Raw genomic sequence first — 19,349 nt, 5'->3', positions numbered from 1 at the left:
CTGTCCACAACACTACCGATCTTTGTGCCGTCTTCAAACTTACTAACCAACCTATCTACATTTATACGCAAGAAAGACACAAACTGTTGGAGTAACTCAACCAGAAAGGTATTCCTTTTCTCCAGAGAAACTGCCTAACCTGCTGAGTTACTCCAGCAGTTTGTGTCTATCTTTGGTGTAAACCAGCATCTGCAGTTCCTTGCTGTACATTTATACACATCGCAAACAACAGAGGTCCCTGCAGAACATCGCTGGTCACCGACTTTCAGCTAGAATAATACCTTCCACTACCACCCTCTGTTCCATTGGGTAAGCCAGTTCTGAATTTAAGCTACAGGACAATCCCAGTGCACAGACATATCAATGTCCATCGGCATCAGTAATATTTCCAGCTGATTAAACAGAGAGAGCTGATCAATCCCGATAAACCGACAGCCCATCAGCTCCAGAACAGCCGCAAAAGATCATTCCACACTCAGGCAAATCAATCTCAGCGTACGGACAGCAGACTACATGATGGTCTCACATGATTTTTTTTCCTCCTCCTGCCTCCCACCTCTTCCACAGCCCCTCCCCTGGAGGTCCACCAGATACGTCCCTCAGTCTACTGCCTCGTCTACCCGGTTTGAGTGAATTATCAATAGACTTTCACCTGACAAGGTCATTCTTGATGGTCAATCAAATAGATCTTTTCTCTGCCTCTCCTATTTATATAGTTCTGATTTGCAGTAAGCTGAAACATTTTTAATTTATGGTGATTTTGGAAATAGTGGGAGAATGTGACAGATCAAAATATTGCAGTAGCTACCAAACTGATATATTATGCATCGACTTTAGTGTAAAGTCAATCATCTTGAAGCCTCAACGCTAAGCCCTGTTAACAATCTACATGCTTTGTTTCAGACGGTGTGATGGGTGCAAACAGGATGAATAGAAATGGAAGGAACAGATCTGCTGTATTGTTACAGACCACTCTGCACAGTCTCTTGGAAAAAAAATCACAGGCATTGAACATACTGTCAATCAAAAGGAGAAGGCTGCAATGTTCTTCACCGCAAAGGAACACTTTTACTTGGAACAATAACATTCTCCAAGCATTATTTCTTCCGTAGGTGGTTGGGAGAGAATAGTTAAGAAGGTGCAAAGCACTAAATTAAACTAATGTTCTCAGTGGAAAAATTGAATGAAATCTAACAACCCATGATTACTATTGCATCAATGTTCTTAGACATAATTCGATCACAATTGTAGATGCGCAGGCACACTGTTAGGCCCCAATGAGTCGGAGTAATGCATTAAAAAAAATTGCCAATTCACCGTATTCCAATGCTTTTTTATCGGCAGCCTAGACTTTCAACCTTTAACTCCAAGCATAGATCTTTGCCTCTCTTTGCAATTATTTCTTTTTATTCGCGGTATTCCAATTTCTTTGCTTCTTTTCACTTTGTAGTAACCTTTTATTTCAATCCATGACTAGTATCTGCATTATTCATTGGGGTACGCTACTTAAAACAAAGGGAGCAGTTGAGATTTCAATATGGTTTGGTTTCTGGTTCAACGTATAGATTTTTCAATGTTATATTTTTTATGTTAACCAACTGCTATGATTTAGTTGATATTACAGCTGCTCCCACGAATTACAGGCCTGAAGTTCACATCGAGACTCAGCTGGAGGCTGGGGGAAGAGTCAAGAATCAAGAGTGTTTAATCATGACACGTACTGATAATAGAACAATGACATTATTACTAGCAGCACTGTGACAGGCCCATACACACAATACACATAGGTAATATACAATAAACAAAATTCAACAAATTAATAACCTCAATACTAGTGCAAAAAATCCCATAAGATAACATTTAGAAGGATGAGAGGAGATCTTATCGAAACATATAAGATTATTAAGGGGTTGGACACGTTAGAGGCAGGAAACCTTTTCCCAATGTTGGGGGAGTCCAGAACAAGGGGCCACAGTTTAAGAATAAGGGGTAGGCCATTTAGAACTGAGATGAGGAAAAACTTTTTCAGTCAGAGAGTTGTGAATCTGTGGAATTCTCTGCCTCAGAAGGCAGTGGAGGCCAATTCTCTGAATGCATTTAAGAGAGAGCTAGATAGAGCTCTTAAGGATAGCGGAGTCAGGGGATATGGGGAGAAGGCAGGAACGGGGTACTGATTGAGAATGATCAGCCATGATCACATTGAATGGCGGTGCTGGCTCGAAGGGCCTCCTCCTGCACTTATTGTCTATTGTCTATTGTATCTTTCCTATGAAGTAGATCTGGTTGGAATTCTTTTTTATGAGAGGAATCTTTTTAAAAAAACAGGATCAAACAAAATGAAAATTTAAATCCATATTCTGTTTTGGAATGGAAAGGGTTAAAGCTGCTTAAGTAAGGGGAATGTTGCAATATGCAAATAATTTAATGAACAAAGCCCAAACACCCACATAATCTCATTAGGACACTGTTTTGCAATTATAAAAAATCCTCTCGGTATTCCCTCTTTTGTCAGACATTCTGGCCATTTAAAATACAGGATCCTTTATTCTTCAACTGAAACTGTCAGAAATCAGCTCTCACCATATCTTATTAAGCCGCTGCTGATTTTTTTTCCAGGGTGTTAGGGAAGTACCATTCAATTTCTTTAAATTTTGATTAAGCCAGCTGCTTTTTGTTTTGAAGGTAGACTCATGAAGGCAGATAGCAGCTGGTTTATCCATTACTGTCATCTCCACTGATTAGATCTACTGTACATCAACAATATAAACCATCCTAACGAGAATGGTTTGCGAGCTCCAAACATGACTTTCAAATTAGATTTATCTCACCCTCTAATAGATATAACCGAGCCTTCTAAGGTTTAAAACGCAAGCATTATAAATGCAAAAAAAAACCCCTAATTATTTTTATTGCAGTGGCACAAAAATTAGTTACAAAACATTGATTTCAGTATTATGGGCTACAACATGCGAACCCTGTCTGCAGATACTTTGAAAATGGGAAAGTGGTTCGTAAGGAAAGATTATTTGGTAAAGTGGGTTTACTAACACTTCACAAACTTGAAATGTTTGCTGTGGTTTGTGAATTTCTGGGCCGTACCTGTGAAGATTTTAAAAGCCTCTGGCTGTATTCTTTCTCAATCTGCTTCAACCTGCTGCTGGCCTGGAAAAACAAAAGGAGAAATGTAACATGAGATAGGCAAAGAGGAAGAACGTGCACAGACACTCGCTGTTGACCTAGGTTGCTTGGCACCTATTCGGTATGCCTGTCACTTAGGATCTGGGCTCGATGCCAGTTCCAACGCCCCTTCATGGCAGCCAAAAGCACAGGGCCTTGCTTTGATCTCCAGTCAACAAGTCATCACTTGAAAGGAAAAATCTACCTCTGTTGCCAATTATTAGAAAACATAAAGGGCTTTCTGGATGAAAAATGACAGCATAAAGTTTATCAGAATGACTTCACCTTAGTACAAACAGAAACACATGCTCTGATGAGGACTGTGAAGGTACAATATGACACTATGCTCAGAGTGCCAGATGATGTTTTAAGAAGAGTTTGGGAGCAGTGAGAGGGGAGGAGGAAGTAACTGAAAAAGAAAAAATATTAAAGAAGCTGCAAAGCCAATTCCACCCTAGGGAAGTAGCAAGGACATTCTCTAACACACAGCACAGATGCACTGTGCTCTTGCAACTTCAAAGGGCTTGTGCACTTATTGTAAATGTGGCCATTAGCAAAACTGTACTCCACCTTTTTGCAGTAAGGCCATTAAATATAATTACTGCTAGCATTTTTTTAGGATTTAAGCACCGAACTAATAATTCAATATATTTTAAAATGCTTATGCAAAACAAAGGCTTTATTATCATTGTGTGCTTCATTATCAAAACCAAAAAAAATTCAAATGAAAAAGAAATATATTTTCCCTTTCTCCTTGACCAGCACACACTACTCAACTAAGAGGGAGAGCTCTTAGGTTTCTGTTCCTCTTGTATGCTTGCAATGGCTGTATTGGCTGAGTGCCTGACCCATCCTTATTCTGAGGACGACCCCATTTTGCAGAACTCCAAGGTGTGAAACACAGAGTGTGAAGGGAAGGGAGAACATTGCACCCATTCTGCCAATATCCATCTTTGGAAATGGTATCCAACTACTTCCACTGCTCTTGTGCAAACTTTAACCAACTAAACTTTGAACGATGAACTGTCTTGGTTGCACTAGGGTCTTTGGCCTTTTATTTTGTTGTACACTATTTTTTTTTAATTTATTGATTTTTTTTGCTTGTTTTATTATGATGTTATTTATCTACGAGTGCTGTGCTTACAGACCTATTATGCTGTAAGAATTTCATTGTTTTGTTTTCGTACATATGACAAACTCTCTTGGTTCTGACTCGAAAATAACCTTTGGATTTACTTCCAACATCCGCTCAATGGGTGCATTCGGGAAATGTTGGAAATAAATCATCGTAATGCTTAGAGTCTTGCACGGGAACAGGACCTTCGGCCCGTCGCCAATGGCAACTAAATGCCCATTTATGATAGTCCCATTTGCCCACATCTGACCTATATCCTTCTAAACCTTTCCCATCCATCCATCTTAGACGGGGAATAGAGCAATGGTGATTAAAAAGTGTGTTTGGCAGTATAAACTTTAAGCATTGTGTGAATGTTTCAGATTGCAATAGATGCTCTATGTAGATTCCCTCTGAGTGGAGCAGATTAGTTTCAGAAAGATCCATACCGCAAAGATGCAAATCAGCAACTGCTGTGAATTATATTAAAGGAATAGAAGGATTTCCTTTGGGAGACAATGAAAGATCGGTGAGAATGTATGCACAAGTATTGCAAGAATGCAGCGCCTGTCATCAATGTCAAAACCACTCAATGAACTGCTGGGTGCAAAGACAACCAAGGCAAAAATAACACACACAAACAAAAATTCTTTTCAAAAATCGAACACTGCACAGATGTCAGTATTTTGAAATAACAGGGGTTGAAAACTGAAGAAATGTGACAATGAAAATACAGTTTCAAAGGAATCTACCTGCACGGCATCACAATCCTGACATGAGTTTGAATCAAGAAGATGTACATTTCATGAGGGCCGTGAAACCAATGCCTTAAATTCTGCAACAATAATAATGCATTTGCCACAGTTTCTTTGCTATTGTTTGTGGAAGCACGTGTTTTCTGCAAGTGCTAACCAGATGATTGCGCGGGAGAGACATCATATCAAGCTCTGCTGGAAGGATGTTGCATTTTACGGGAAATATGCTGCTTTTTGATATAGCATGCACCCATTTTAAGAAAACAAAGGAAAATCCGAGTTTGCAAACACCCTCCCATTGCGTTTGCAGAAGGGTCTCGACCCTAAATCTTACCTAAGCATTTTCTCCAGAGATGCTGCCAGACCTGCTGAGTTACTCCATTACTTTGTGCCTTCCCATTGTGACAGGTCGTCTGTCTTCCAACATGGGTATTTAATTAGATATGAGTAATCAGTAGCCTAGAAACTTTGTATCGGGCCCTTGAATACAGGCTTTGCTTATTTTGGGAAGACACAAATGCTGGAGTAACTCAGCAGGTCAGGCAGCATCCCTGGAGAACACGGATACTTGACATTTCGGGTCAAGACCTTTCTTCAGATTGGTTATTTTGCACTTCTGACCATGTGTATCCAAATATACTTAGGCATTCAGTTCATTTGGAAAATTAGGCATTTTTAGGAACAGCAGTTGGGATTTATTTAATGGTATCAAGTTGTAAAATGTGTAGACGTTAGTCGAAATCGGTAGGATTTGTCAAGTAGTTTGCAGAGCACATTCCTTTCCCTTCCCTTCGTCCAGTTATAGAAACTATTAGCAGTCCCTATTACATCACATTTAACTATGAAGAAGTTATTCTCCAGTACCTTGTTTTTCTGCATATTGATTTCAGAAGAATGTGGAGAAATAAGAGGAAGTCATTTGAAAAAAATACATTTGGACAGGTACACACAGGGTTAGGAAAGGTTTAGAGGGATATGGGCCAAACACAGACTGGTGGGATTAATGTAGATGGGCATTTTAATTGCCGTGGACAAGGTGGGCCAAGGGGACTGTTTCTGTGCTGTATCACTTTAAGTCTGGCCAACTCTCGTAGACTGGATAGGCTGGATCTGGTGCTTACACTGGAGTGGAGAAGTCTGAAGGGAAGTCTGAACGGAAGGGCATAGACTGCATGAAAAGCTTCTCTTGTCAGGGCTACCTGTCGCCTGTGAATGGTTGGAAAATTAGATGTATCTTGAGGAATAATATTTTTTATGCAGAGGGTGGTTGGAATCTTAAATACACCTCATTAAAGGTAGATAGTTAATGCAAATACTCTCACAATATTTTAATATTAGTTAGACGAGCACTTGAAATGCCACCATATAAGACTTCAGGCCGAGTACTGAAGTAATTGATGGCCAACCAACATGATGGGTCGAAGGGCCTGAGACGGAGCTGCGTGACTCTGAATGCAAAGCTGGCTGATTAAATATAATGGGGTAAGTGAAGGATGAAGAAACATTGACATGTACTTTAACTATATTTTTGGTGGGAAGTAGGGATTAAGAAAAATAGTTTATTTTGTTTTTTCATTCTGGTCTCTCTCACTATGTAGCATTTGCCTTCAAAGGTAATAACAGGGAATCCGTTTCCAGGTTTCAGGTGGTGCAGGGAGAGAGCAGCTGATGGTAACTGTTGCTTGCTCTCTGTGGGAATCCCCGAACTTTCATTCAAAGCCATGCTCCCTCCGCCACTGTACATCACACTGCACCTTGAACACTCCTTACATGGGACTCAGCCAGTTGCACAGTTTGCACAGTAATGACATACTTGGAGCCAAGGATTAGTATTTCAGTGCACTTTTTCTCTTCTTAGGTGCCAATGAAATTCGACATGGTTTGATCAGGTGTAACTTGAATCTGAAGCAATCCTGCCAGTTGCAGAGGAAAGTTGCTTGTCCAGGATTTAAATGGGATGGATTTCCATCACCCGCACCATTTGTTTGACAAGAGATCAAAGTCAGTCCTTGCCATTCTAGATTTCACATTTCACAGCAGAAGCTGGAAGCATGCACAGAAAGTGCGGAGATTTAATTTTTGTCATGGGCAGTTAGTTGGAAAGGAAGCGAAAAATAACTCTGAGTATTTGAGACGGTTTGCATGGAACGACAAAGTCCTGTATTATCATATAGTCCATTCACCACTTGTTGACTGTCACAGTCCTTACAATCTCTCGGCATTGGACTGAATTAAATAACCTAAAACAGGGATACGAAAACAAGTGTCATTTTTGTTACGTTATTCAAGGTCTCAGGACTTTGCAAAATTTTCCTAAAATGTTTCACAGCCAATAACGTGGGAATATTACAATCTTGAAATTGCACGGAAAATTCCCAAATAGAGATAATTACTTGTAAATAATATCAGAGAAGTTAACTGCAGGTTACGTATTAGACCAGGGACAACTCTCCCGCTTCTCTTTGAGGCTGAGGTTTGGTATTCCTTGGTTTAAAGACTTGTCCAAAAGATGGCATCCCTGACAGTGCACCATGCCCTAGATAGTGCACTGCAAGAGGAGCACGGAATTATGTTCTCAAGTTTCTGAAGTGGAACCTGAATTTGTGTTATCCTCAAAGGGAGAATCTTTCCACGGAGCTACACGTGACATGAAGGAGTGGATAACTTGACACAATCAAAGAAAAGATTGACGCAAATAGTACTGGTAGTGAGTGTGTGTATATGATAGACAAAGGCAGATTCTGGGAGTTATAGTGGTGATGAATAAATGAGTTACTAGTTTCCACAATACACTTTGAACACCTGGTCTGGATTTTGCAGACAGTAGCGAGCTTGATAGACTCATCCCTGATCTCTGGAAGAAGCTGCCACTTAGCCTGTGCTACCACTTAAGTGAAGAGGCTCTGGACTGCGACCGACCCTTCTTTGCACAAATCTCACCATGATGAGGTGGGCAAAGGGTTCCACAACTAGCTAGCGTACCCTCTGGTTTAGCTGGTTGTCAAAGCTGTCAAAACACCCAAGGCTTGCCTTTCAAAATTATTTAACAACAAAAAAAGATCCAATGATCATCAAACTGCATGAATAGTTTAATGGCTTGCAGCCCTTCTCAACACTGAGCTGGCATTGTTGCTTCATCAGATTCCTCAAAGTAAATGCAAGAGAATTGCTGCAATTGTCCCGTAAAATCTACCCCATTCACTCAAGTCATTGAAGAAGCAGTGGTAAACGAGTAGTATAACTAGCATGTAACCTGCTAGTTAATTAGGTAACCAGGCGGAATTGTTTCACCAAGGCCAGATGGCTGCATGAGAGAGAGAGACCTGTGAATACTGGCCTGGGGGTTCTGCTGAGCACAGAACAATGCATCGTAGCATCTATGGAGAGTAGGTTTGCCAACTGTCCCATATTAGCCGGGACATCCCGTATTTTGGGCTAAGTTAGTTTGTCCCGTAAGGGACCGCCCATGTCCCGTATTAGTAGGGTTGCCAACTTCCTCACTCCTAAATAAGGGACAAAGGATGACATCACCAGCCCGTGCCCCGGGTGCTCCCGCCAGCCACCCAGCCAGCGGCCACGTGCTCCCGTTCCACCAATGGCGGCCACGAGGGAGTGAGGAAGTTGGCAACCCTAATGGAGAGTGGATTTTGGTGAGCAAGGAAAATAGCAAAGTTACATATTCAAACAAATAAATAAATGTAAGGGAAGGGCAGGTGATCTGTTGCAGCCATTGTTTATGGGAGCTGATGAAGACCATGGTCATTCATGACAACCACAGCTGCAGTAAGTGACTGCCATTCAGGAAACCTCCGCTCAGAACTGATGAGCTGAAGCCTGGACACTTGTTCAAAGTGGCCATCACGTCCGTTACACAACCTACTGTAGAATCAGCCAGTTAAGAGAGAAACAAGGGAATATAACTATGAGTGAGACATGATCCAGAAGGTAGCTTTGGAGGATTCTTATTTGTTACACTCGCTAACAGAAATTAGGTTCTTGTGTACTGTGTGACAAGGGTGGAGATTGCAGGCTGGATGAGCAAGCTGACCATAGCACCGTGCACGTACAGACAACATGTCGAGGAACTGAAAAGCAATGTAGTGGCGAGAAGAAATATAGCAGTGGGCACTTTGGGCTGAAGGGCCTGTTTCCACACTGTTTGACTCTATGATCAGGGACAGTGTAGACACTGGGTGCAAGTCCAAGGCCTTCAGGCTGTGTTGCCTACCAGGTGGCTGGGGATAAAGATATTTCATTGGGGACTGCAGGGGAACTTGGAATGGAAAAAGAAAGATCCAGTTGTTGTGGTTTTCGTGGGTAGCCACAACATAGACTGAACCAAGGACCGAGGTTCAATTGAAGGAGTATGCGTAGATAAGCGCAAATTAAAATGCAGAACTACAAAGGAAATTATATTTGGATTAGTACCTGTGCCAGATTGCAAATTGGAATGCTCTCCTTAATCATGAAATTAGTGGTTGCAGTATGGGAAACTAATTTGAGTTTTATAGATCAAGTGTCAAACATTGAAGTACTGGAGGAACTCAGTGGGTCAGGCAGCATCTGTAGAGAGAATGAACAGGCAACATTTTGGGTTGGGACCCTTTTTCAGACCTTGGGTAGACACAAAATGCTGGAGTAACTCAGCAGGTCAGGCAGCATCTCAGGAGAGAAGGAATGGGTGACGTTTCGGGTCGAAACTAATAGTCTGAAGAAGGGTCTCGACCCGAAACGTCACCCATTTCTTCTCTCCTGAGATGCTGCCTGACCCGCTGAGTTACTCCAGCATTTTGGGTCTACCTTCGATTTAAACCAGCATATGCAGTTTTTTTACTATCCTTCTTCTGACCTGTATGTTTAGGAAACAATGAGACAATAAGCAATCTTACATCACGCACTGTTCAATTTGAAAGGATTAATTCATAAAAAGAGGCATTTAGGGTGATAATATGATAGAGCTTTATATAAATATTGAAAGTCAGAGAATCATGGAGCATTGAAACAGCCTTTGGCCCAACTTGTCCATGACAACCAAGTTAGTATTTTGGACGAGCCCCTTTTGTCTGCATTTGGCCCATATCCCTCTGAATCCATATAGTGATTTAATTGGTTAGTTAATTTGAAACGTGGGGTGTAAATCTGAACAAAGTCACTTACAAACTACCAAGCGTGAGTTGACTGTTGCAGATTCAGAAACTATGTATGGTCTGTCGGTAACTGAGAACGGTTAATGTTTAAAAAAATAATACATAGCTTTGAACATACGGGACACAAATACTCAGCAGGAAAATTGTTCCAGCTGGTTAAAGATAGTTCAAGATCAAAAGAAAAGGCTTAAAATGTTGCCATGAAGAGCAGCACATCAGAGGATTGAGGACATTTCAGATTTCAGCAAAAGAGGACCAAAACATTGATAAGGGAGAGGAAAGAAAAATTTGCGAATGATCTCATGAAAAAAATAAACACTGGCAATAAAGGCTTATATGCACATATGAAAAGGAAAGGATTAACAACAGTTAATGTGCATTCTGAGGCTGGAGAAATTGTATTGGGTGTGGGGGGGGGGGGGGGGGGATAAGGAAATGGAAGAGAAATTAAATATTTTGTCAGTATTTATTCACAAAATGCTGGAGTAACTCAGCAGGTGAGGCAGCATCTCAGGAGAGAAGGAATGGGCGACGTTTCGGGTCGAGACCCTTCTTCAGGCTTCATCAGAAGGTGACAGAGAAGATGAACAGGTGTGGATTAAATGATGAAAAGAATTAGCATTAGTAAAAAATAGCATCGGAAATTAATGGGACTGAAAGCTGATAATTCTCCATGGCAAGTTTCTCAGCATCCCAAGATTTTGAAAGTGACTGTGTAGATGGTGGATGCATTAGTGGTTGTGGTGACTTAAGGGCCTGTCCCACTTTGGCGATTTTTAAGGTGACTGTCAAAGTCGTAGCAGATCGCCAAAAAACCTTCAATTTTTTTAACCCTACGACAATGTCTATGACAATGCCTACGACAAGCTACGACAACCAACCACATAGGTGACGGCAAGCTACCGACAACCGGCGACCCAGTCGTCCCGACTAGGACGTCCACCTATGACAGCGACTACGACAAGCTATGACAACCGAAGTCAACCTACCTCCACCCTCGACAAGCTACGACCCTGTCAGGTCACAACTGATGACAACGGGAGTAGCCATTTCACGTAATTATGGCTCCAAAGGGGTGTGGGTAGGGTCACCGATCATTCTGCATCATGATTTCCAGGAAGCAACAAATGCTGGCATTGCTCTTACATCAATTGCAAGCCCTGCTGCTTGCAGCGGCCTTCACGCTTCAAATTCTGATAGACAGAAGAAAGGTGAAGAAGAAGCCCAAGAAGAGGTCTGTGTGGTTGAAGGCCTTGTCCGTGGAGACCCAGGTTGGGCCAGTATGACAACCTGATGACTGAACTCCAGCAAGAAGATGAGGCTGCCTTCAGAAACTTCACTAGGCTACCTCCTGAGCTTTTTCAGGAACTGAGGAGGGGCCTCTCCTGGAGAAAAGGGAGAACTTCATGAGAAAGCCACTGGAACCAGGCCTGCACCTAGCCATCACCCTCCGCTACATTGCATCAGGAGACTCCTACAAGAGCCTCTCCTACAGCTTTCTTGTGGCCCACAACACCATCAGCAAGGTTGTCCAAGAGACCTGTGAGGCCATCATCAATGTTTATGAAGATGAAGTCATGCACTGTCCTTCTACACCAGATGAGTGGAAGAGAGTGGCGAGGGCTTTGACACCAGATGGGACCTTCAGAACACATGTGGGGCAGTGGGCGGCAAGCATGGATAGGCATTTCATGGCTTTGTTCCTTTGAACAGGTGGACACAGTGCCTGAGAAGCGATGCCACAGTTGTGCATAAGTTACCTTGGCCAAGTGTCGAGTAGCAATACAATACATTGGCAGCCAGTACAACCTGCTCACACTTACTGAGTTTACAGGAAGAAAGGGGAAAGGGAACAAAATAATTTTCAAGGGCCAGTCCATGTTACCAAGCTTTCTACACACCACCAGCCATCCTGCTCCAAGCTCATCCAACTTTTTAAGTTTGCTAGTTTATTAAATAATCAACATGCTCAGATGATTCAGACCTCCAGCAATTGACAGATACAGAGGACATCAAAAGGCAGAGTAAGTGTCGTTTCTGAAGCACCCTTCACAAATCCAGCATGTCCCAGGGCATTTTGTGAGAAATAAAGTATCAATGGGAGATATGTCTTCGGAGGGGATTGGTTTCTGAGTATGATCAGTGAACACTAATTAGCCAGAACAAACATCAATTAAGAATATTTGATATTGTAGCCATTATCCCTTGATCTTTTACTGGAGTTGTCTAATGAACGGAGCTTTAGGAACCCTTCTTATCTTTTTTAATGGTCTTAAGTTTTGTTCACATGAGCACTTAACTTTGTCATTCCTGAATTCGATTAACTTATTTTTGCGCATGAACTAACATATGGCACCAGAAAGGATGCCAATCCTCCATCAGCTTAGTAATAGTTGATTAAAGACAATACAGACAGTTTGCCCCTTTAGCAGGCCCTTTGCACCAGAATCTTTGGCAAGCTGTCTTTTTTAATCTACTCGAACAGGATGCCTGATATTTAGGGGTGAGTTGGTAGAGTTGCTGCCTCACAACGCCAGAGAACCAGATTTGATCCTGACCTTGGGTGCAGTCTGTGTAGAGTTTGCACATTCTTCCTGCTGTAGTGTGGGTTTTCTCCGGGTGCTCCGGTTTCCTCCCACATCCCAAAGACATGTGGAACACAATGAAATAAAAAGGAAAGCCACTTACTTTACATATCAAGGCTCCTTTGGTCACTGCATTATGTGAGGTGTAAACTTTAGACTTCAGAGATACAGCGCAGAAACAGGCCCTAAGGCACAGCACGTCTGTGCCTATCAGTGATCCTCCTTCCCCACCGCCCCCCTTTTCTTCCTTGTTGAGCACCTAGATGTGCACCCATTTCCACTTTCTGGCACTCCCACCTATATTCCTTACTCTGGCTTCACATTTCAACCTCAGCTGTATCCACTTATCACTTAAGATAGATTCATAAAGCTGGAGTAACTCAGCGGGACAGGCAGCATCTCTGGAGAGAAGAAATTGGTGACTTTTTGTGTCGAGACACTTATCACTTGCCGGGCTTTGTTCCATCCTCACCACTTTTCCAGCTTTCTCCCCCAGAAGTGTCCTGACTGGTGGTATCTGATGGACGCCTATCCACGCACCAGATTTCTACTTGCTCTACCACTCGTTTAGCTACTCTGCACAAATAATCCTTGCTTTTTCTTCCATCTTTCACTCCCTCACCCACTGCATGTTCTGAATTTAGCTGAAGATAATGTTCCAATACAGGAGTCATAGTCATACAGCACGGATCCAGGCCCTTCAGCCCAACTTGTCCATGCCAACCAAGATGCCCCATCTAAGTTGGTCCCATTTGTCTGCGTTTGGCATATATCCCTCTAAACCTTTCCTATACATGTAACTAGCCAAGTATTGTTTAAATAAAAGGAACAAAAGTGCGAGGAGGAGGAATGAAAGGGAAAGGGTAGGAAAGAAATGGGCACACAAAGGAGGAAGCAGAGTAAGGAAGAGGAATGTGTGAGCAGTGGAGGAAGGTGGTTGAAACACAGTGAAGGGCAAGAGTTGTGTGGTGTGAAAGAAGGCAGCAGAAATGGCAAGTTCCCAATGAAGGCCAGATTTCAAACTATCCCACTTCAAATAACCAGGCAAGCTCCCAAGGACATTTTGTACTTCAAAGCTATGTTCTTGGTTTAAATTTGCAAGCCAATGTTTTACACTAGAAATGTATGAAACAATGCGACTTCCCATGTGATGGCCAGGAAGTAGCATATGAAATACAGGCTCAGGGAGAAGATAGAAATTCAGAGAGGGAGTCTACAATATAGCAGAGACTGAGGGCTTCAAATACTGAAGACAGGGAGCTCAGCAGCACATTAGAGCATGCAAGAAAAAACGATCTTCAAATACTGAAGACAGGGAGCTCAGCAGCACATTAGAGCATGCAAGAAAAAACGCAGGCAGCAATGAAAGACTGGATTAGGGTTTGTAGTTACAAAGTTTGTAGCTTTGTGGAGAAGTGCCAATTTTCAGCACAAAAGCTAGAGGTAGCTAGAGGTGTCCCACCAATGGCGGCGCCTGTCCCACCAATGGCGGCGCTGCCATAGCAGCTGCGGCTTACCTGCGGTCCATTTGTCTTTGTGTTTTTGTTGTTTTTTTGTCTTAATTGTAGTTGTGATGTGGTGTTTTTGTGTTTGTGTACTATGTGTGTATGTGGGGGGGAGGAGGGGAACTGTAAAATTGTAAATAGGTGTCCCTTCCGAACGGAGACCTGACCTTTGTTTTCTGGGCCGTGTCTCCGTTCCTGCTCCGGCCTACCATCGGCCCAACTCCTGGAGCTGGCTGCCTCCAGGGCTCTGGTTCGCAGAGCCCGCGGATCGGACTTACCATCACCGGAGCCGGCCGTCCTCGGAGGCTGCGGGAGCGGCTGCGACTTGCCTTAGGCTCGGGCCGCGTGGATGCCGACATCGGGAGCTCCGGCAGCGGCAGCGGGTTCGCCCGCCCCAGATCGCGGGGCTTGGGTCGCGGACATTTCACCGTCCGGCGCGGCCTAAGATATGCCGCGGGATATTTCTCTGCTGGGCGGGGGCTTCAATGTCGGGAGCCACGACCGCCCCAACGTGCAGCAACAGCGGCAGCAGCAGCGTGTTCGCCCGCCCCGGATCGGACTTATCATCGGCGGAGCCGGCCGTCTTCGGAGGCTGCGGGAGCGGCTGGGACTCGCCTTAGGCTCGGGCCGCTGCGGACCGTCCGGCGCGGCCTGCAACCACAACAACCTGACTGCGGGAGAAGACGGCAGGAGAAGGGAAAGACATTGTGGCCTTCCATCACAGTGAGGAGAGGACTGGAGGAGACTCACTGTGATGGATGTTTCTTTGATGGATGTTCCTTTTTTTGTGTGTTTTTGGGGTTGTGTAATTTTAATGCCTATTTAATGCTTTTATTGTTGGACTGTGTTTTGGGGTTTTTTGGGGTTGTGTAATTTTAATGCCTATTTAATGCTTTTATTGTTGGACTGTGGGTGACTGAATATCGTCCAATATTGGATGACAAATAAAGCTATCTTGAATCTTGAATCTTGAAGATGGTTGAAAAACAAATGCAATCAAAAGCAAATAGTTTGAATAAAGGTTTGAAGAAGGGTCTCAACCCGAAACGTCAGGGATTCCTTTTCTCCAGAGATGCTGCCTGACCTGCTGACTTACTCCAGCATTTTGTGTGTATCTTCAGTGTAAAGCAGCATCCACTGTTCCTTCCTACACAAATAGTCTAAGATGTCACGTCCTTTGTATACACTTACACAGGTAGCATCAACTGCAAATATTGAAAGTAACCCATTTTCAAACATTGTTAACAGAAAGGTGGACAATCACATTCATGCAGATGACTGATAAATACAGTGATGAATATGCATTTCAGTTTTCTAAACAATCAATCAACGGGCAAAGCTTAAGAATAATTGGATTGAATTAAATACCGAGCAGAGAAAATATATTTGCAAGCACAGAATTATAGACGACTTAATAACGATAAACTCCCGAGAAGGGTCTTTCTGTTGATTTAATGCATACTTCTGATCTTGATTTCCAACAGATTTCCAAACGTAGATTATTTTTGTTCTGATTATACTAACTTCCTGGTGTAATTTGGATGGAATGCTGCAGAAAATAATTTTGGGAGCGGCTCTGCCAGCTGTTTGTTCCCTTCTCTTGGGTCCTTTTGTAATGGCAGTACCACTGTGCATATTATCATTATCAGTGGGGGAACATATCCTACCATTCATCTTCCCTCTGGAGCCTCAGCTACACTGGGTGCAAATAAACCGTGTTGCCACAGGTTACGAGCAGCAGGGGGGAGGGAAGAGGAGAGTGAGATGAATGACATATCAGCCAGACTAACGAGTGGGTTCCTAGGCTTAAAGATTTCCGGTGATTGTCTTTAGATCTAAATAGGTCATTGAAGTGCAATTGAATACTGTGCAGAGGGAACTTGAAATAGTAGAGAGGATTTTAAATCTGTAAACACCAACCAAACGTTTACAGATATCTTGAGATAACTGGTGCGGAAGGACATTTAAATAGAATATCAAAGTTAACTTTGATAGAGCCATTGATCTGCTGAGAGAGATCTGATTAAATGGTGGTGCGCTGGTTGCTTTGAATATCCATTTCTTTATCCCATACTATTAAAAGCAATATTAGAAAGAAGTGTTACTGGATTGAGAATTCCTTCTAATAACAATGGAAAATATCTGAGCACTTATGCACTTCCTGTGCTACTTTCTGAAGATCAATGCTACTTCCTCTGGGCTCATTTTAAATGTGAATTGACATGAAATGGAAGGCTTTACAAAATAGAGGGAGTGTAGCGAAGCTTCTTCGGTTTGATTCCTGGATTGGTGAGCTTGTATGAGGTGACAATACAGTGTGGCAGCACTGTGGTGCAGTGGTTGAGTTGCTGCCTTAAGCACCTGTGACCCGGGTTCAATCCTGACTACAGATGCTGTCTGCATAGGGTTTGTACACTCTTCCTGTGACTGTGTGTTTTCGCTAGGTGCTCCAGTTTCCTCCTACATCCCACAGATGTGTATGTTTGTAGGTTAAATGGCTTCTGTAAATTGTCCCTCGTGTGTAGGATAGAACTAGTGTAGAGGTAATCGTTGCCTGGCACGGACTCGTTGGGCCGAAGGGTCTTGTCCTACGTCTCTAAAATTATCTCTAAAACAAATAAATAATTGTCTGAAGAAGGGTCCCAACCTGTAACATCATCTGTTTCTTTGCCTCCACAGATGCTGCCTGACCCACTGAGTTACTCTGGCACTTTGTGTTTTGCTCAAGATTCCAACATCTGCAGTCCTTAGTATCTATAATATATAACTGTTATTAGCTATCATGGGCTGTGGGAAAATCATGAAAAGGATAGATTGGGTAATCATTTCTCCAGCGGATGTTCCACATATGTTGCGCATATTGTATTAATTGGAGATCCACATGTGTTTTTAACATCAGGCCATTAAAATTCAGCAGTTTAACCACTGCCTCCACAGACTTGGTGCAAACTGACCATTGCGAAATTGGCTATAGAGTCACACAGTATGGAAACAGGCCATTCGGCCAACTAGTCCATGCCAACTAAGATACCTCATCTAAGCTGGTCCCATGCACCCGTGTTTGGCCCACATCCCTCTAAACCTTTCTTACTCATGTACCTGTCCAAATGTTTTTTTAAATGCTGTTCTGGGACCAGCCTCAACTACCTCCTCTGGCATATGGTTCCATATACCTACCATGCTCTGAGTGAAAAAGATTCCCCTCGGGTTCCTAATAAATCTTTTCCCTCTCACCTTATCTTACCCCTCTCCTCTTTCAGACTTAATTTGGGTACAATGCAAGCAATGAGTGCAGAATACGAGATTCAAAGACCTTTTAGACCATCCCTGAAGTTTCAACATTGACCCACGTACCACTCATGTCCGTCCAAGACCCCCACAGTGCCTCATCTACAGCATCAGTGTTCCCGATGTGGCCTCCTTTGCATTGGCAAGACCACATGTAGACTAGGCAATCTCTTCTCCGAACACTGTGCTCGGTCCCATGGTAGAGGTGTCAGAAACAAGGGGGAGGGGGTGGAGGGTTCAGTTTAAGGTGAGAGGAATAAGTTTTAAAGGGGATTTGCAGGAAAAGTGTCATTTACACAGAGGTGATAGAATCAAACACAATCACTATGTTTGACAGGAATTTGGGACGGGAACTTAGACAGACAAGGAATAGAAAGACATGGTCTGCATGCAGGCAAAATGGCAAAAAGATCTGCATAGACACAGTTTCGATGCTGTATGTCTCTATGATTAGGACTCTGATATTTACCAAAAAGAGCTACAAAAATTACAATTTGTGGAAATTTGGAGAAGATCCAAAATGCCTATAACATCCCAAGATAGCCAATACTGTTAAACCTTCCTCGTTTACTGGGAGCTAGGATGAGATATATTAACTTGTAGTGTGTCCCATTAAGCCAGAGAGAAAAGGGAAGATCAGCTTTCATGATCAACTCTGCTACATATAAAGAAAATATAAACTAACAAATTAGAGTAATTAATCTAATTAACAGTTACCTTAATCTTTCATTAAGATCATACCACGACATAGCTGGTATTCTACATTAAGACAAAAAAGAGTCAATTTGCATAATGTTTTTACATCAGTGTCTGCTAAATATATTCAAATTGTATTAGTCCGGTATTGGTATTCTAATCATCTAGTTGTTGCCGTGGTGATGAAGGTATTGCGTATAACAAAAGCTGCTTTCAATCTTGTCTTTGATGCTGGCACAGTATATTGTCTTATGAGCTGCTGTGAAATACCATGCTGAGCCAAGAGTGTAAATAGGCGAACTCTGATCTTATCAAAACATATATTGTCCAGGTCAGCACCACACCAGGTCATGTTGGCAAATGGAGCACTCGTCTTTGAAGTCACTGCATGTTTCTTGACTGCAAAACCAGGGGGCAAGGTTTAAAGATGGGGAATGGCCATTCAGCACTTAGACAAGGAGAAATTTGACACAACAGCCAAGAAGACACACCAATAATCTTTTTATTCACAAAATGCTGGAGTAACTCAGCAGGTCAGGCAGCATCTCAGGAGAGAAGGAATGGGTGACGTTTCAGGTCTCAACCCGAAACGTCACCCATTCCTTCTCTCCTGAGATGCTGCTTGGTCTGCTGAGTTACTCCAGCATTTTGTGAATAAATATCTTCGATTTGTACCAGCATCTGCAGTTATTTTCTTACACCACCAATAATGTTTGGCCTCTACTACCTGAGGAGACTGAGGAAATTCAGCATGTCTTCAGTGACTCTTACACACCTCTCCGGATCAACCATAGAAAGCATACTGTCAGGATGCATCACAATTTGGTTTGGGAACAGCCCTGCCCAAGACTGCAATAATTGTTTCTGCGAGTTGTAGATGTCGCCCAGTCCATCACACAGACTACACTCCCACTATTGACTCCATCTACACTTCACATTGCCTTAGAAAAGCAGCTAATATACTCAAAGACGTTGCACCCCGGCCATTCCTTCTTCTCCCTGCTCCCATCCGGCTGAAGGTACAGAAGCTTGAAAGTACGCCATCCCCAGTCTCAGAAACAGCCTTCCCCTGTTGACAGTCT

General features: G+C 42.8%; 1 protein-coding gene across 5 annotated transcripts in view; it reads right to left on the bottom strand.

The window, feature by feature from the left end:
• The window catches only part of cep112 (centrosomal protein 112), a 289,566-nt gene that overhangs the window by 73,800 nt on the left and 196,417 nt on the right, over positions 1–19,349 (bottom strand). For 4 of the 5 annotated variants that reach the window (XR_013547414.1, XM_078401444.1, XM_078401446.1 and 1 more), the window contains exon 22: positions 3,100–3,162. The exons of the other annotated variant lie outside the window; for it this stretch is intronic. Coding sequence is in view for 3 of the 4 variants with exons in the window: in XM_078401444.1 (XP_078257570.1) it covers positions 3,100–3,162 (63 nt within the window). In the remaining variant the exon portion in view is untranslated. The remainder of the gene's footprint in view (positions 1–3,099; positions 3,163–19,349) is intronic. 5 annotated transcript variants of the gene reach the window in all.

Source organism: Rhinoraja longicauda, chromosome 6 (genome assembly GCF_053455715.1).
Source record: "Rhinoraja longicauda isolate Sanriku21f chromosome 6, sRhiLon1.1, whole genome shotgun sequence".
In the NCBI taxonomy this organism is placed as follows: Eukaryota; Metazoa; Chordata; class Chondrichthyes; order Rajiformes; family Arhynchobatidae; genus Rhinoraja; species Rhinoraja longicauda.
The sequence above is the reverse complement of the archived record's forward strand: the minus strand, read 5'-3'. Positions and strand labels throughout refer to the sequence as shown.